Genomic DNA, 16909 nt, shown 5'->3' on the forward strand with positions numbered 1-16909 from the left:
AAATAATAAGTACAGTAACAGAAAAAAAATGGAACTAGTAAGAGGAATCCAGACTAAGAAAAACAAAATATATGGATTTACACAATTCTAAGAAAAATCTAAACAAACCTCCCACTGTCTAAACTAGGCTCTCTGTTCAATGACTGAATCACACATACTCTTAAAAGGGCAAAGTACAAGAGCCACCAGGATGGTGTAAAAGAGCTCTGTATGGCTTGTCAAATAACTATTTTCCAACTCTACCATTGCATTAAAATATGCTTTTAATATCACCACTTTTAAATGTGCAGGTTTTTTGTTTTGTCTTTTTAAACAGCCTTGACTGGCAATTATGAGAGAGCAAAGATTGCATTTTAAAAGCTCTTACAGGAAATCAAATGTAGAAAAAAGACAGGAAGACCATAACACCAATGCCCAAGCTGCCCTGTGATCAAAGGAACTGATTGTTGGGAAACACACCTACACATGAACACAGCTTAGTGCTTCAGATGGAGAGAGAAACCATCTCTAGGTTCTCTTCAGTTTGCTGGTAGTAGGGAGGGAAAGAACTGGAAGGAACCTATTCCTTTATACTGTCCTGACGTGTACTTTACACACTCGTCCAGAGTAGTGATGTATTGGCACATGAATGGTCAATAGCTGGTATAAGATACCGATCTTTAAAAGTGCACTCAACTGGAAGTGTACTACCTGGGTTTAATGTGTATTGTAATTTTTAGCTAGAGCAGTCAGTAGGTGTAAGAATTGCGCGAAGGGAAAACCCAGAATCTTTTCTATTAGACTTAAGAAACCCACATACATAGCCTTAACATTTGCGTTACTTATTTCCTGTAATGGTGAATGACTGGTGCAACACGTACAATAGAAAACTCAGGTGCATAAGGCACTGGACACTGAACTCTGCACTCTTGCTTTCCCTAGCTTTGAAAATCAAAGTTTGTTGCTAAATGCTTTAAACCGCTAATTGTTCTGTTTTACATAAATTAAAAATGACCCAGGAAAAGCAAGTTTTTACCAGTTTACCCAATTGACCTTGCAACACGTTTCAGTTATACTGGTTAGGATGAGAGAGGAGTGCAGAGTAACCAAATGCAAGTAAGTACTTGATGAGTTTATAGTGTTATACTTCTACATAAACTAGGACAGTTCTAGGATTCAGTTCTAAAGATACCATTATTCTTTAGTATATTACACAAACCTGTTCATTATCAGGCATCATAAATACACATTTGCTTCTAGTGGACAACAGTGGATTACTAGTATAAGCCAAGATGCACCAAAGGGAGTCAGGAGTTAAGAGTTACCAGCAGCTGTCCTCCTTTTGATGGTGCATCTCATTTCTAAATCCTGGACCAGAAGCAGGGTACTGCCATCAATCAGTTGTGCACATCATCATCTGCCATTCTTATTTACTGCTGTGTTTGGGAACCCTTGCAACCAAAGGACTCAGAACCCAAGGATGCTCTCTTACACTTAGGCACACGAGTAACTTCACTTATTTGACTTCAGTTAGACGAGTCATGTGAATAAGCATGTGCAGTATCAGGCACTTAAACCTGCTCTTGTAAATTGCTTCGGCTAAGCTGCTATGGACTAGATCATCATTACATTTAGTGATGTGTCTTTACAAAGATGATATCTGTCAGCATTCAATAGCTGTAAAAAAATTAAAATAAAGTCAATTTTATTTTACAGGTGAATGTGAGTTCTGGAGTCATTTGTGTTGTGAATGGCATTAAACCTAATTTAAAAAGAAACATCAGCTAAGAAACTTGTTTGAGACAGAAGCAAGTAGCAGAATAATACATTTATAAAGCACTCTCCCCTGGTGCATCAAGTCAACCTACTAAGCATACTCCAAACTTGCTACATCTTGATAAAACCATGGGGGATTATCCTTTGGGAATACACAAGCATCATAAAAATCAAGAAGGCTCTAACAAAAAGGAAGTATGGGAAGCACTTTTTCTTTAACTCAGGTATGATTAGACCACACAAGTACATGCAAGAAAACAGATCTTTTATTTCTGTAATTCTGAGATACTACAGCACTTTTTTGGTACAAAATTGATGTTAAGCATCTCATGTTGCAGTAAGAACTACAAGGAAGACAGTATGATTATCTTATTATAGCTTTTTACCTAATCCCCCTCCAAACTCTCTCCACACAAAGATATATTCTTACAATCCTGACAGGATTATTCTGGAGGTAAAACTAAGATATAATCTTTGTGAAGCTGCCTGCTTCTCAGAATTATGGCTGAGTGTCTGAACAAATCCATGTAGCAGGGACCCACTGGGGATCATCCTGTGCCTGATGGACTGCAGACAGCAGCTGCACACAGGCCTCTTGTAAGTTGTCATTTACAATCACTTGATCAAAGAATTGACCAAACTGAGCTTCCATTTTCTTAGCACAGTCCTCCATCTCCTGCAAGTCTTCCTCCTGTAAGAGACAGTACAGACCTATAGAACATTATAGTTTCATGTGGGACACTTTTGGATGGGAATAGGTTTATCCAAGTTTCCACTTTCTACTCTTCCAAAGAGGAACTGGAGGTTAGTGGCTAGATGACAGAACTGGGAGCCAGGAGATTTGATTTCTCTTCCCAGCTCTACCATTGACTCAGTATGTGACCTTGGGCAAGACACTTAGCCCGTCTGTGCTTAAGTTTCCAATTTGTAAAATAAAGGATACTACTACTTCCTTACCTCACAGGGAGGTTGTGAGGGTTAATTCACTGATGTTCATAAAACACTTTGAGATCCTCATATAAAAGGTGGCATAGAAATACAAAGTAATATTATAAATAAAGACCTTCTATTCTGCCATGGTTCCCCCTGAAAGTGTTGCAGACATCCCTTCAGAAAACTTTGTTTCTATATGTCAACTCCAAGCTATTTGCATGTGTGTCCCATTATAAACCTCATGCTTCTTGGAATAAGCTCCCCTGTATTAAAATATGATCACTTGATATTCATTTGAGAATAAGAGGGAGTTCTTGCATATAATTTCCAGTGGGACTCAATCCTGCAAACCATCTGCAAGCAGAAGTGCTGACTGAAGTCATTGCAAGTTCCACAGGGCTTCCAGGATCAGTTATTTTGTATGTCTTTTCAGGGTAGGGACAATTTGGAAAAACCACACCATGGGCCAGATCCTCAGCTAGTGTAAATTGGCGAAGTTCTAGGGACTTCAATGGAGCCGTGCCAATTTACATCAGCTGAGGATGGTTCCTGTCTGTAAACGTTAACACAAACGGAAATTATTCTGACTTATAACCTATAACAACTGTAAGATAGGCATGCCATTACAATGGTAATCAATTCTAAACTTTTGGAGCATGACTGATGGCTTGCATGGTTCACAAGAAGTCTTCCCTCTACCCCCACGTGCTGCATTGCACAGTTGCCTAGATGCTGTGAGGGTGCTGTTATTTGCCTCTGAAGTATCACTGTACTGGCTAATGCTACAGGCAGAATCCAGATGTGATAGACCAGAGGTCTGATCAGTTTTGCCACACCTATGTTCCTAATCTGTATTTCAGTCTGTCAGCAATATTTCCCCAAATTCCATGTTTTTTGTTATGTAATTATGATCACCTCCCACAGACAAAATGAAGGCAAAGGGAGTCTAGGAAGTCATCAGAAATCTAAAATTTTAAAACATACAGTGCTAGACAACGAAGGTCAAATTGAAGACTAAAAGTTACAGAAAAAAGTGTGACTTTTTTTAATCCTGTTTAATTTTTGTTAAGTGTCTAGACAAAGTAAGGCATCTATAATTTTACTGTAATATAGGTAGGAATGCATCACATGCAGAACACAACCACTGTGCTTTTGTTTGAAATATCTATAGCGGATGTCTATAGGAAAAGGGACTCTATGACAACACTGAAGGAAGAGGGTTCCACATATTTAACTTTAAACGACATGGAAGTGCCTACCCAGAGATCTAGGCACCTTGGCTATATATTACAAAAACAAACCAAATAACGCAAATATAGATACAGAAATCAGACTTCCTCCAAAGAAACCCACTCTAGCCACATATCCCAACCCCAGGGCACAATTCCCAGCCCTCTGTACTCCACTTCCACTCCAAAACACCAGGAAGAGAGAGGGGCTTCGCAACATGCTGAATGTTATCAGATCTGATTTATTTCAGACCAAAGACACGAGGGTCCTTTAAACCATTAATACAATATAGGAATGTGGCAATTTCTGACTGAACCATCACTGTTGCACCACCTTCATTCTCTGAAACTCACCTTGAATTTCATGTTCACATAATAGTCTGTAATGACCCTGGCGTTTTTCCGAGACTGTCTCATGCAGCTAATACTAGGTGGCTTGATGAATATAATATAGGCTTTTAGATCATGTGTCCGAGCCATTTGGATACCCTGCAAGTCAAGGTCAGATAGTGGTTACATTAAAATGTATCAGTCGTATTCATCCCATATTTTATTTCTATTAAAAACAAATGGTTATGTACCATCATTTCCAGACCTTGCAGTATTCAAAATCCTAAAATGGCCATTAAAAGGTTACATCGGCTACCTTTTATGGGAGTTTTAAATCTTCAATTGTAATTCCTTTTTAGAGGCTCAAAACTGTCTTGGTTTTGGGGCTGCCTTTGGAAAAGATTGATTCTCCTGCTCCATGTATTGCAAGGCACTGTCTGCCTTTTGTTTCCTTCTCTCCATGCATTGATGCAATTGTTGATGTCAACAGATCACTGTGAGTAAGTAGTATTTGTAACCTGTTGTGAAAAGCAGGGGGAGTTCAAAAAGTATATTCTGCCACAGTGGCAAAATCAAAATTTCCTTTTTTCATTGAGAACTGAATTCAGGCGAAGAAATGGACAAGAAGAAAAACTCGAAAGGCAGCAGGAGCACAGGGAACATCAATGCGCAGCATAGGAGCCTTCATGGTAGGTTGTTTTGTTATGGTTTTGAGCAGCACACCACTTCACACCTGAGGCTGTGTAACTTATCTTCATTTCTTCAACCAGCACAAGCCACTACACCAAGTCAAAGCTTGGACAATTCCAGGTCCATGTATCTAAAGTAAGTTTCCCTCTGGAATTTATTGCGCCACGGAGCCTTTCTTCCAGTTATGTTTTTAAATGATATTTTGTTAGGTTCCCAGAGACACCCAGGTATGGAAGCCCTCTAAAATTAGAAGAATTAATACCAGCAAATAAGGGAGTAATTTAGAAAAATCTTAGAAGGGTTCTTTGCAGGACTTAAAGCCTTCAGCACCTTCTGACAACTACTAACTCAGACCTTTATTAGCCTTATGCCTCCCTACCAGCAAGCCCAGGGCCAGGAATTAGAAAGAAGAAAGCCTATGTGAACTAGCAGCATGCTGACTTTTTCATTTGGCTGAGTGGTCTAGAAATGGATCAGGAATCGTAAAGGGAGCTGAGAGAAATCTTGTTCTTTTCTGGCCTTCGGAGAAATATTTTTTGCAGTGCCCAAAAGAGGAGCATATGTGGAAGTTATCTTAATGTTTGAAGCACTGATTGTGACCATCAGTTAAGAATAGTAGCTCCATCTAAGGAGCAACATTTTTAGATCTTTAAGGTGATACAACCTAAACTTCTCTAACCAATCACCTCGCTGAGGAGATATAGTGACCATTCCGCCTCATAAAAGAATCTCAAGTCACACAGGCAGCGTCTGAAAAATTCTTTTATCTCCACCCTGGCTCTCACCGATCAGTGAGAAGGAAGAGGAAAAAGGGGTCCTCCCTCTAACCCAGGGGTGGCCAACCTGAGCCTAAGCAGCCAGAATTTACTAATGTACATTGCCAAAGAGCCACAGTAATACATCAGCAGCCCCTCCATGAGCTCCCACCCCACCCCCAGCGCCTCCCACCCACCAGCAGTCCTGCTGATCAGCGCCTCCCCTTCCCTCCCCGCACCTCCGGATCAGCTGTTTCGTGGCATGCAGGAGGCTTGGAGGGGGAGTGGGAGGAACGAAGCCACAGCAGGCTTAGGGCTGGAGTGGGGGCAGGGCCTGTGCCAGAGCCAGGGGTGGAGCAATGAGCACCCCCTGACCCATTGGAAAGCTGGCACCCTGTAGCTCTAGCCCTGGAGTCAGTGCCACATATTAACTTCTGAAGAGCCGCATGTGGCTCTAGAGCCACGGGTTCGCCACCCCTGCTCTAAGCATTTAGAGAGAATTGGGGAAGGTGTTTCTTCAGTGACATTGCAGTGGTACTACTTTTAAGTCTAAAGAACACAACAATGTAAATTTAAGGTGGGGACACTTTAGACTGTCTCAGGAGAATCATTCTTTCTTAAACGTTCCCGTCTCTCCTACTGGATTAAGTTTCCAAGCTATGAACGAACAGTTTTTTCAGTTGCTAGTAGCATTCATTCAGGATGTACTGTCTCATTGTACAAAACAGTATAAGGCAATATGGGTCAGTGTCCATTTTTCCTGGAAAATTTTCAATTGAAAGTGATACAATAACCAGAATAGACTTCTAAACCATGGTGATAAGCACATTAGAAATGATAGCATGTGTGCATGTATATACTCCACCTCACTTGGTTGTTTACAATGTACACAATCTTATTAATGAATCCTGATCCAATTTTATAGTAAGTTTGCTAATTGAACCTTCTCTCCAAGCAGTTCTCAGGACCTGTAGGATGCAGATGACAGTCTCTTTCATGAAGTTTAAGTCTTAGATCCCCCTATTTACCTGTGGTTCCAAATCCACTATACAGATCTTCCCTTCATCAAGAACTGCTCGCACAGCATCAACACTGGTGCCATATAGGTGTCCCTTGTATTCCCCATGCTCCAGCATTCTGCAAGAGGGATGAGAAGGGAGAATGAGAAGAGAAATGAAGCAGACCCTTTAAATGACAGCCTCTGAAATATGCATTTAGCAATGAAATCAAGAGACCGAAGAGCTAAAGAAGGATTACTCCTCTGTGAAAACTGAATGATATTAAGATAGGAACCTTTACTGAGGATAAAAATCTAGATTAAACAGGACTGTCAGATCCAAATCTCCAGTTTCTGTAGAGACTCCAAAATTATTTATTTCTACCCACTTCCCCTCCAAATATACATGAGAAGGTTCAGAGGTCATGGTTTTGATTGGTATCAAGACATCTATATAGAAATTCTACACTGGTATTTACTACAGTAATAACAAAACAAATACTTTGCATTTATGTAGGGCTAACCATTGGGATCTCAAAAAGACAGTTACCTTTTCCGTAACTGGTGTTCTTCGAGATATGTTGCTCCTGTCTATTCAACTTAGGTGTGTGTGCTCACCACATACACCAGTGCCGGAAGTTTTTCCCTCAGCAGTATCCATAGGGCACATACATGCCGCGGTATATAGGGCACTGCTAGTTCTCCCCACCCTCAGTTCCTTCTTGCCAGAAACTCTGACAATGGGGAAGGAGGGCAGGTTGTGGAATAGACATGAGCAACACATCTTGAAGAACACCAGTTATGGAAAAGATAACTGTCTTTTCTTCGAGTGCTTGCTCATGTCCATTCAACTTAGGTGACTCCCAACCAGTATCCCTCGGAGGTGGGTAGGAGTTCACGGACATGGAGATTGCAACACCGCTCTGCCGAACTCAACGTCATCCCTGGCCTCCTGGGTAATGGCATAGACGGCTGTGAATGTGTGCACTGAGGGCTACGTTGTGGCTCAAAAGATGTCCTGGATTGGGAAGTGTTCCAGGAAGGCCACCAAAGATGCCTGTGCTCTGGTTGAGTGGGCTCTGATGATTGGCGCCGGAGCACTGCCGGGAGCATGGTCCTGGTAGCAGGTGTGCCCTAGTCCATAATAGCCCAGAACTCCTTCCTAGAAGCCTCAGGAAGGGAGCCCTTGAACTTGGCTATGGCTTGCCACATGTTAAAATCATAGCATCTCAGGAGGGCTTGATGGTTGGCCACCCTCAACTGGAGGACGAATAAACCTTACGCCCGAACAAGTCTAGTCTCTTGGAGTCTTTGTTCTTAGGGGTACCCCGGGTTGACCTTGTCGTCCCCTGTGGTTAACTGCTTCTACCACTAGGGAGTTGGGAGCAGGGTGGGTGTACAGGTACTCGTGGCCTTTGGATGGCACAAAATACTTGCGCTCGGCCCTCTTGGAGATGGGAGGAAGGAGTTTGCCACAGGGCATTAGTGATCTTAGAGACCCCATCATGAAGGGTAGAGCCACCCTGGCCAGTGCTGTGGAGCAGAGGACATTGAAGAGAGAATCCGAAGGCTCCTCTAGCTCCTCCACCTGAAGACCCAGGTTGGCAGCGACCCTCTTCAGTAGTTCCTGGTGTGCTTTACCATCATCCAGAGGAACTGGGAGAGGTGGCCCCGTTATAGCCTCGTCTGGTGATGACGAGGAAGATGCCGGTGCAGTAGGGTCCTCCACAACCATTTGTGGCCCAGTGGCTTGTTCCCCTGCTCCCTCTTTGACCTGCGGGGTCCTTGCACCCAAGGCTTTGTGCGCCACAGGAGGGCGGGAGAGGCAGCTGGTCTCTCCGAGGCTCCGGACATCGAGCGGGCGGCCTGGGAGGGCTGGATGAACCTGGCCTGAGGCCACGGGGCTGGTTTTGGTGCTAACCATGGAGCCAGTACCGCCGATACCGGAGCTTGTCCCGCTGTCAGGGAACCTTGCTCTGAACCAGGGCTGGATCCTGAGTGGTCACTCCCAGGTGACCAGGACAGAGAGGAACGGTGGCTCTGTCCTGACCGGTGCCAGTCACTCTGCCTGGAGTCTGATCTGGAGCGGGGTCTTAGGGACCAGTGGCACTCGACGGATCCACGATGGCTTGGAGCTGGTGATCTAAGTCTCGCACTTGACAAGCGGTACCGGGATGAGGAGTGGGCCCAGTGCCGGGAAGCGCCCAAATGTGGTGATGTCCTCCTACGGGATTGGCAACAGTCCGAGGAATGGTGACATCGATCCCTCGACGGGTCCCTGGCGCGGTACAGCAGTCTCGTAGATACCGGGTGCCAGGACCGGTACTCCTGCTGGGGGGTGCATGCCTCCAAAGGTCTGCGCCCGGTGGCCAGCAAGCTACGCCTCAAGCCTCTCTGCCCGTGCCCAAGGTCTGGGGACCAAATGGGGCTGCGCTGCAACTGCCTTTTGTGGTCAGATGCATGGCGGCTACAGGAGGGTGAGTGCTGGTGGGACGTTCCCAGAGGTGAAAGTAAGCCGGTACGGCATACCGGCAAGAGCCAGTACACCGTGCCGGACTGGCTTCCCCAAGCTGATGCTTTAAAGGGCCCTGGGCTCCCAGGCCCTTTAAAGTGCCCCCCGAGCCCCATTGCCAGATCCCTGGGTATCAACGGCCGGAGCCCCCGGGGCTCCCCCGCAGTGGTCCCCCCCACAGTGGCTGGAGCCCCCGGGCCCTTTAAAGCACCCCCCGAGCCCTGCTGCTGGAGCCCTGGGGTAGTGGTGGCAGGGCTCCGGTGCTGATTTAAAGGGCCTGGGGCTCCGGCCACTGCGGGGAGCCCCGCGCCCTTTAAAGCACGCCCCCAAAGGCTCCCCGCAGCGGCCAGAGCCCCTGGGCCCTTTAAAGTGCCACCTTACCCCAGGGCTCCAGCAGCAGGGCTCGTGGCGGTAGGGCTCCGGCGGCAATTTAAAGGGCCCAGAGCGCCGCTGCGGTAGCAGTGGCCAGAGCCCGGGACCCTTTAAATCGCCCCTGAGCTCCCAGCTCTGGGGGTGAATTAAAGGCCACAAGGCTCCCAGCTGCAGCGGGAGCCTTGGAGCCTTTAAACCTTGATTTAAAGGGCCTGGGTATTTAAAGGCCCCGGCTCTTCTGGTCAAGGCCACGCCCCCTGCTCAGGACTCCGGAGTACCGGTAAGTCCTTTAAGTTACTTTCACCCCTAGACGTTCCCCACGACGGGGAACGGTGCTGCTGAGGGCCGAAGTGGCCTGAACACGCGTTTACCCCATGACTGAGGAACCGCAGGAGCTGATGTGGGTGGCACCGGGAGGAACATGATTTTCTGTGCTGCCTGCAGAGCCTCTGGCATGGACGGCACCCAGAGCTGATGGGGCCTCTGCCGTTATCCAGGGCAGCCGGCGGGGAACAGGTTGGGCTACATCACGCCCCCGGAGCTTGGGCCTGAGATCCTGACATGGGTGAAGAGTTGCCTAGCATGGGACCTTGTTCACACTCTGTTTTATCCTTTCCCTTGCGGGAGGTTGGAGACTGACCTCCCATCGCCTTCTTTTGGCTTCTTGGTTGGAGCCACGGATGGGAACTGGTGCTGGCCAGTGGACGGTCCCAATGGGGCGCCGCGTACCAAGGTCACGGTGCTCGGTGCAGAGTCAGAGCATTGCTCTGGTGCTGGGGTGAGGGCTGATTCCATAAGGAGTGCTCTTAAACCAATATCGTGCTCCTTCTTAGTCCTTGGCTTGAAGGACTTGCAAATTTTGCACTTCTCACTAACGTGTCCTTCGCCCAAGCAACGCAGACAACTGCTGTGTGAATCACTAATGGGCACGGGCCTCTTGCAGCAATCACAGGGCTTAAAGCCTGGGGACTGGGACATGCCCCGTCCCGAGGCAAAGTCCAATTCAGAACCTACAAAGTCTCTAACTATAGCTAAGGGATTTATAAATACTAACAGAAAACTACATACACTATAATACAAGAGATAACTAGTTCGTACGAATGAGCAACAGCACTAGCTGAAGCAACAGTTCCAGCACCGTCACTGGCGGCAAGAAGGAACCGAGGGTGGGGAGAACCAGCAGCACCCTATATACCGCGGCATGTGCACGCCGCTCCAGGGGGCGCCAGAGCCAGTCCCCTACGAATACTGCTGAGGGAAAAACTTCCAGCACCAGTGCATGTGGCAAGCACACACACGTAAGTTGAATGGACATGAGCAAGCACTCGAAGAAGGGTACATTTACACAGCAAAAAACAAAAAAACCCACACCCAGACCCTGTGACAGTGAGTCTCAGGGACTGGGTTTACAGACTTAGGCTCATGGAGCTTGCACTACAAAGCTAAAAAAAATAGCCATACTACAGACCTTCTGGCTTGGGCCTGAGCTCAGGCTACGAAGCCCAGGGAAGAGGGTGGGTTTCAGAGCCCAAGCTGGAATGTCTACATCGCTATTTTTAACACTATGGTGTGAGCCCAAGTCTATAGACCCAGGCTCAGACTTGCTGCTGCAGGATTTTTTTTGCTGTGTAGACGTATCCAAAGTGTTTTACATGCTTTAATGAATTATGCTTCAAAACAGCCCTTTGAATTATGTAAATATCCTCATTTTACTAATGGGGAAACTGCAGCATACAAGTTAGAGGGCACTTTTGAAAATTTGGTCCTTAAAGGTTCTGGTGCCTTCATGGAGATACATTTGACTGCAAGGCCCACTCCCACTAAAGATGTGGATGTGGGATCAGGGCCTGATTTTGGGTGCTCAGTTTTAGCCTTATTTTAGAAATGTACAGTCTGATTTTCAGAAGTGTTGAGAACCCATAACTCCAACTGAAGTCAACAGGAGTTGCAGGTGCTCAGGCCTTCTAAGAGTCAGGTCCGAGGTTGCTAAAATTAGGCAGTCAAAAATCAACACACTCTAAAGGAGAGGCTACTTTGAAAATCTGGGCCTAAGGGTATTCATATATACACAGCAATTAGACATCCACTTCTGGGCAGTGCCAGCTGACCCAGGCTCATGGGGTTCGGGCTGTGCAGCTGTTTAATTGCAGTGTAGGCATTCAGGCTTGGGCTGCAGTCCTAGCTCTGGGACTCTCCAACTTTAGAGAGTTAGAGCCTGGGCTCCAGCCCAAGCCTAAACATCTACACTGCAATTAAACAGCCCCTTAGCCTGAGTCCAGTAAGCCCGAGTCAGCTGGCATGGGCCAGCTGTGGGTTTTTAAGTGCAGTGTACACATATCCTACAGCTCACACCAGAAGTCTGTGGCAGAAAAGGAAAAGAACCCTTGTCTTCTGACTCTCAGCATTTGGGCTAAACCACAAGACTATCCCTGCCTTGGAGCATGTTAAACTTTAGAGATTAAAGCAATAGGAATCCCAAAATTACCTGTGACTATATACCATGTTTTCAAATGTTTCCTTTGATACATAGTGATACTCACGACCATTCTCTTCATAGCTTTTCTGAGCACGAGTGGTGTCTTAAGAAAGAAAAATAAAAGTTTTTAAAGTTCTTGTAAGTATTTTCTTTCTTCAGTAAATCAATTTGAGAACAAAGTTCATAGTGAAAACCCAGGACTCCCAAACTCCATTTTTGGAGCTGTGAATATATAAATTTTAAAAACTCCGTTCATTTTCACAAGTAATCAAAAGGAAATAATATAACTAATGGTTTCTACTTTCTAGCTCACAGCAAAAGCCCTGTCTACACTAGAGTGAGGTCAGTAAATCTTCCAAAATTGAATGTGTGTCCCCACACTACCCCTTGGGGTCCATTTTAAGCACAATGGACATTGTTCCTGAAGGAACAGTGAACCATTAGACTTAGACCTTGTCTACACTACACAGTTTTGTCGACAAAAGTCAGCTTTTGTTGACTAAACAGTAGAGTTTTACACACTGCAATGCTCCTCCCGCCAATTTAACTTTCCTGCTACACGAAAATAAATAAAACCACCTCGACAAGTGGCAGTGCATGAAAACTGTTCTGCAGTAGTTTAAAAATGGCCTGCACCACTCCACTTTATATTGTGTTAATTTCTTTGAGAAGGCTAAGAAATGAAAGATTGAGGAACTGGAGCAATTTATCAATTTTAAAACTATTAAGACAGGGATTTAGAGCCTTGCACTTCTGGTGTTTTATCTTCACAAAACCTTGTACTGAATGAGCAGATGCCAAACATCTCTCCATTCAAGTCAGAGATGAGAAGTTGTGAGAATCTGCTTTAGATTTAGTATGCTAGAAGGGAAATCTACAAGGCTTGATAGTTTCCTGTCTATCTGGGTATTTATATGGCCCTCATTACCATAATATCTGGACACCTTATAAACAAACATTCAATGAATTTATCTTCACTACTCCCCTAGGAAGGGCCCTCAGCCCCATTTTACAAATGAGAAAAAATGAGGTATAATGAGATTAAGTGACTTGTCCAAAGTCACGCAGGTAATCCATTGGGATAACAAGAATCAAACCCAGGCATACCAAGAATCAAATCAAAGTAACAGTGGCTTAACCCAAAGACCATCCTTCCTCTTCCCCTGCCAGTTGCAAAAACTGGCCAAAGACAATATTTTAAATAAAGCCCCGTAAAAGAAAGTAGCTTTTCCTTCTTTCCTGTAGTTCCCACAAAAATAAAAGGGAATGTGTATTGTTAGTCTAGGCATCTGTGCCCTTTTAACAAATTCACAAATTCAGAGATAGCTCAATATTCTTGATTGATAGGAAAACCATCCCTGCAGCAAAGAGTCTATAAATATTCTGTGGCAGGAGAAAGGGAGTTGATATTTCATGTTTTCTTTCCCCAAAACAGGAAGTTAGAGAGTGAAAGGAACATGTCACATACGGGGTACAGCACTTTGAAAATGATGAGGGTTCATTCCAATAAGCCGCCGCCTTAGCTCATTCACGCCAACCCCTGAAGGACCTGGATAGTTTTAAAAAAAGCCACACACAGTACATTAATGACTGAGACTACACATAAAATAGTTTACTAAAACTATGAGTATCATATTTATAACAGTCATGTTCCGGTATTATCTCATATGCAAGAACTGGTGAAGCAAATGACTAGCATGGAAATCACGTTACTGCTTCCTCCACTGGGCTTCCCAATTGGTGGCATCACAAATTAAGTGCCTGACCCTGAAAAGTGCAAGGCACTTACAGTTCCCATTGAATTCAACAGGAGCTGTGACTGTTTAGTACTCTGCAGGATCAGGTCATCACTTTCTAGCAAAATAGCTACAGCCAGAAGGGGACTCAGCAATACTGATTTGAATTAAATCTATAGATCTAGATCTATAGATATATCTCAAAACATGTACAGATCTAGGCAGGATGAGAGGTTTTCCCCTCACCACAAATACCCAGGAATGCTGCGCCTAGCAAAAATATGAGCAGCTTCCTTTCAAACAGTTATTAAATCTAAAATTCCATTTTAGGACCAGCAACCCATCACATATCATGATACTCGCTCAGGGCAAGCCTTATGGGTGGGCAGTGAGGGCAATTGCCCAGGGTGCCGGGGAGTGGGGGCATTTCATGGTCAAGAGGCTGCAGAAGGGCCATGCCCACCCAGGGGGCAGGGGGAGGGGATAAAGAGGGCTGCGGGGCAGGAACCATGACAGCTGCAGTACCATTGCCGCTCCACTGGCCGATATCCACACTGATATCCTCTGAGCTTTCCCAGCTGCGTAAACTGAAGTTTTCTAGGCTGGTTTTTTAACATCCCTCCCGCCATTGCTGTTTCTGTTTGTTCTTAACCATAGTCCTACAAAAGCATCACTTCAACGTCTTGGTCACAAAGGATTTATAAATGTTTTATTATTGCTATTTATATAATAACCTCACTGAAGTTAAACTGGACTCTGTTTTTGTGATCATCCAATATTTGTTACTGTAGGGTTGTCTGAGAGTATTGCATTACTGAAACTTTTGAAGCATTGAAGGAAATGTTTTGGAACAACAGGAACCACATACAAGCACACAGACTTTATAAAACTGATGTTTGGAAAAAATAAAAGGTAGGTCAAACTTTGGGTCGACCACCTTCAGGAACTACCTGTTAGGGCCCATGTCACTGCCCACTGCAGTCAGTGGGAGGACTGCCACTGGATCGGGCTTTTATTGAATCTCTCATTCCACAAGCGCTTGAGCAGTAAGGACACTGCCCTCTGTATTTACTAGAGCTTGTAAGATTTGCATGAGTAGGTGCATCCCTGTCTGGAGGGCATGCTCCTGTCAGTTGCTGGAACCTACCCACTAGCACAATTAGTCGGTTTCGATCTGTGGGATGTCGCTGGTATCTCACCACCTCCTCATAAGGGGCTGCTGCTGCGCTGCAACAGCTGCTGGGACACCGTGCATAACAGGGCTGCTGGGTGTTCTGGGATTTCCTGCGGCAGAGACGCATGCTTCTACGGAAACCAGCTGAGAAGGGCAGAAAGTAACTAATATTGAAATCCAAGCAGTGGGTGCAGGTGATAACTAGTTCCACTATCTGAATGATCTCCAACTAAGCTACCAAGAACATACTGTGAGTTGTAGCTTTTCTTAAGGTAGAAAATAATTTATCTATAGTTCCTGATACAAGAGTTCGGTGGGGACTCTGAAAGCAGCTTGGATTTCCAAAATAGAAGCACAAGTATTGAAAGTCACTCTAACTTTGTCCAGAATTAGACCCCCAGAAACAAGTCTGCAAAACAAACCAGAGGGAGATTTCCAGCCATATAGATCATTAGGAATGGGTGACTTGCTCTGGAAAATGTAACTGCTCCAAAAAATCATCCAACCTCTCAACTGAATTCAACCTTTTTTTCAGCTCAGTTCATAAGAGTTCCGTAGTTCACTTACCAGACTTGCTGCTTGGCCTCATCCCCAGCAATGGAAACCTCACATGGTCTGCACTGTATAGCTTGGGAAAGCCCCAGAAGCCGTTCACACCACAGCATGAGATTTAAGGGGGAGATCTGAAGGACCAGAAGCCTAGTGCAGCTAAGTTATGCAGGGGCTGGCAACCTACTGGGGAGGTGGGCTTATTGGAAAAGAATCAACAAGCAAGGAGCTGAAAGGGAAGGATAGCTTACTGGGATCTATAAAGGCAAAGTGAATACAGATCGGGTCAGGGAATCTTCAGAGGCAAGGGAAAGGAATGCTTCTGAGAAAAAAATCACACACAATGGATTTAGCTTCAGACAAGCATCCAGTCTAAATCAAACCTTTTGCCTATTCCTAATCACCACATACCAATAAAGACCTGTTGGCCAGATCCACTGAACTCCTCCTCTTCTAGGTATGAAGAACAAACAAGCAGGAAGGAGAAAGGAGGGTGAATACTGAACAGTCAATTGAATTTCCCCTCATCTTTCATATCACAGAATTGGAAATATTTAAGTTACTGATAATGCCACTGAAATAAGGTCATGAAGTACAGAGACCAGTTTACTAAAGTACTGTATAATATCAAAGATTTAAACCAAGTCACTAACATTTCTATGAAAGTGAAATTTAAGCTCATCGCCCACTAGAAAGTCTAAATAAGAGTTTAAATGCCTCACTTTATTATCTTCGAAAAAGAACAGCTAAAGTGTTACACACTGTTTTTAAATATTCATAATGTAGAAAAGCGGTGTGCAATTTAAGTTCTTCAAGTGAAATCTAGCCGGCATGAAGTCCTTAAATGCAATATTAAAATAATCAAGAATCTGGGAGCTCAAAATATCAGTAAACCTAAAAAAAAAAATCCCAGAACAATTGTGTAAACTTCTGCTGTCTATATCTCAGCCTTAGATTCCACAACCAAAGGCACTTTGATACCTCACCACTGCCCAAATCACCTGCCTAACCGATCTCCTTCATTTCCTTCTCCTGCTCTCATTTTCAGACCTTCTCCCATGCTGTGCTGTGTGCTTGGAACAGCCTTCCTGAACAGTGCACACATTCCCTCCTTAAAACTCCCTTCTCCTGCAAAGCCCCTGATTTCTAATTCCCCACAAATCTCATATCACTCTTCTATAATAAAACATTTCCAAACTTTTATTATAAACGAGATGAAAAAAGTTAAAAATAACTAGCAAGAAACCTATTTTGACAGCAGTGTTCAGATCTCATTTCCCATCGGAAACTGTGCCTCGCCTCCCCTCTCTTCTGCCCAAGCTAAGCTGTATCTTCTTTCCCGTTATTCAGTTTTATTCTCCCTACATCTTCTCTGTCTGCTGTCTTTTCTTTGTCTCTTTG

At 44.7% G+C, this 16909-nt stretch overlaps 1 protein-coding gene across 1 annotated transcript in view; it reads right to left on the reverse strand.

Annotated features, from left to right (window-relative positions):
- Positions 1-2146: 2146 nt before the first annotated feature.
- MPP4 (MAGUK p55 scaffold protein 4) overlaps positions 2147-16909 on the reverse strand; it is a 38064-nt gene continuing 23301 nt past the window's right edge. Inside the window, exons 16-22 of the mRNA XM_074967929.1 lie at positions 15920-15961; positions 14933-15103; positions 13518-13598; positions 12059-12152; positions 6721-6829; positions 4272-4406; positions 2147-2446 (exon numbers count right to left, since the gene is read on the reverse strand). Coding sequence (XP_074824030.1) covers positions 2255-2446; positions 4272-4406; positions 6721-6829; positions 12059-12152; positions 13518-13598; positions 14933-15103; positions 15920-15961 — 824 coding nt within the window. The 3' untranslated portion in view covers positions 2147-2254. The remainder of the gene's footprint in view (positions 2447-4271; positions 4407-6720; positions 6830-12058; positions 12153-13517; positions 13599-14932; positions 15104-15919; positions 15962-16909) is intronic.

Source organism: Natator depressus, chromosome 11, assembly GCF_965152275.1.
Source record: "Natator depressus isolate rNatDep1 chromosome 11, rNatDep2.hap1, whole genome shotgun sequence".
NCBI classification, from domain to species: Eukaryota; Metazoa; Chordata; order Testudines; family Cheloniidae; genus Natator; species Natator depressus.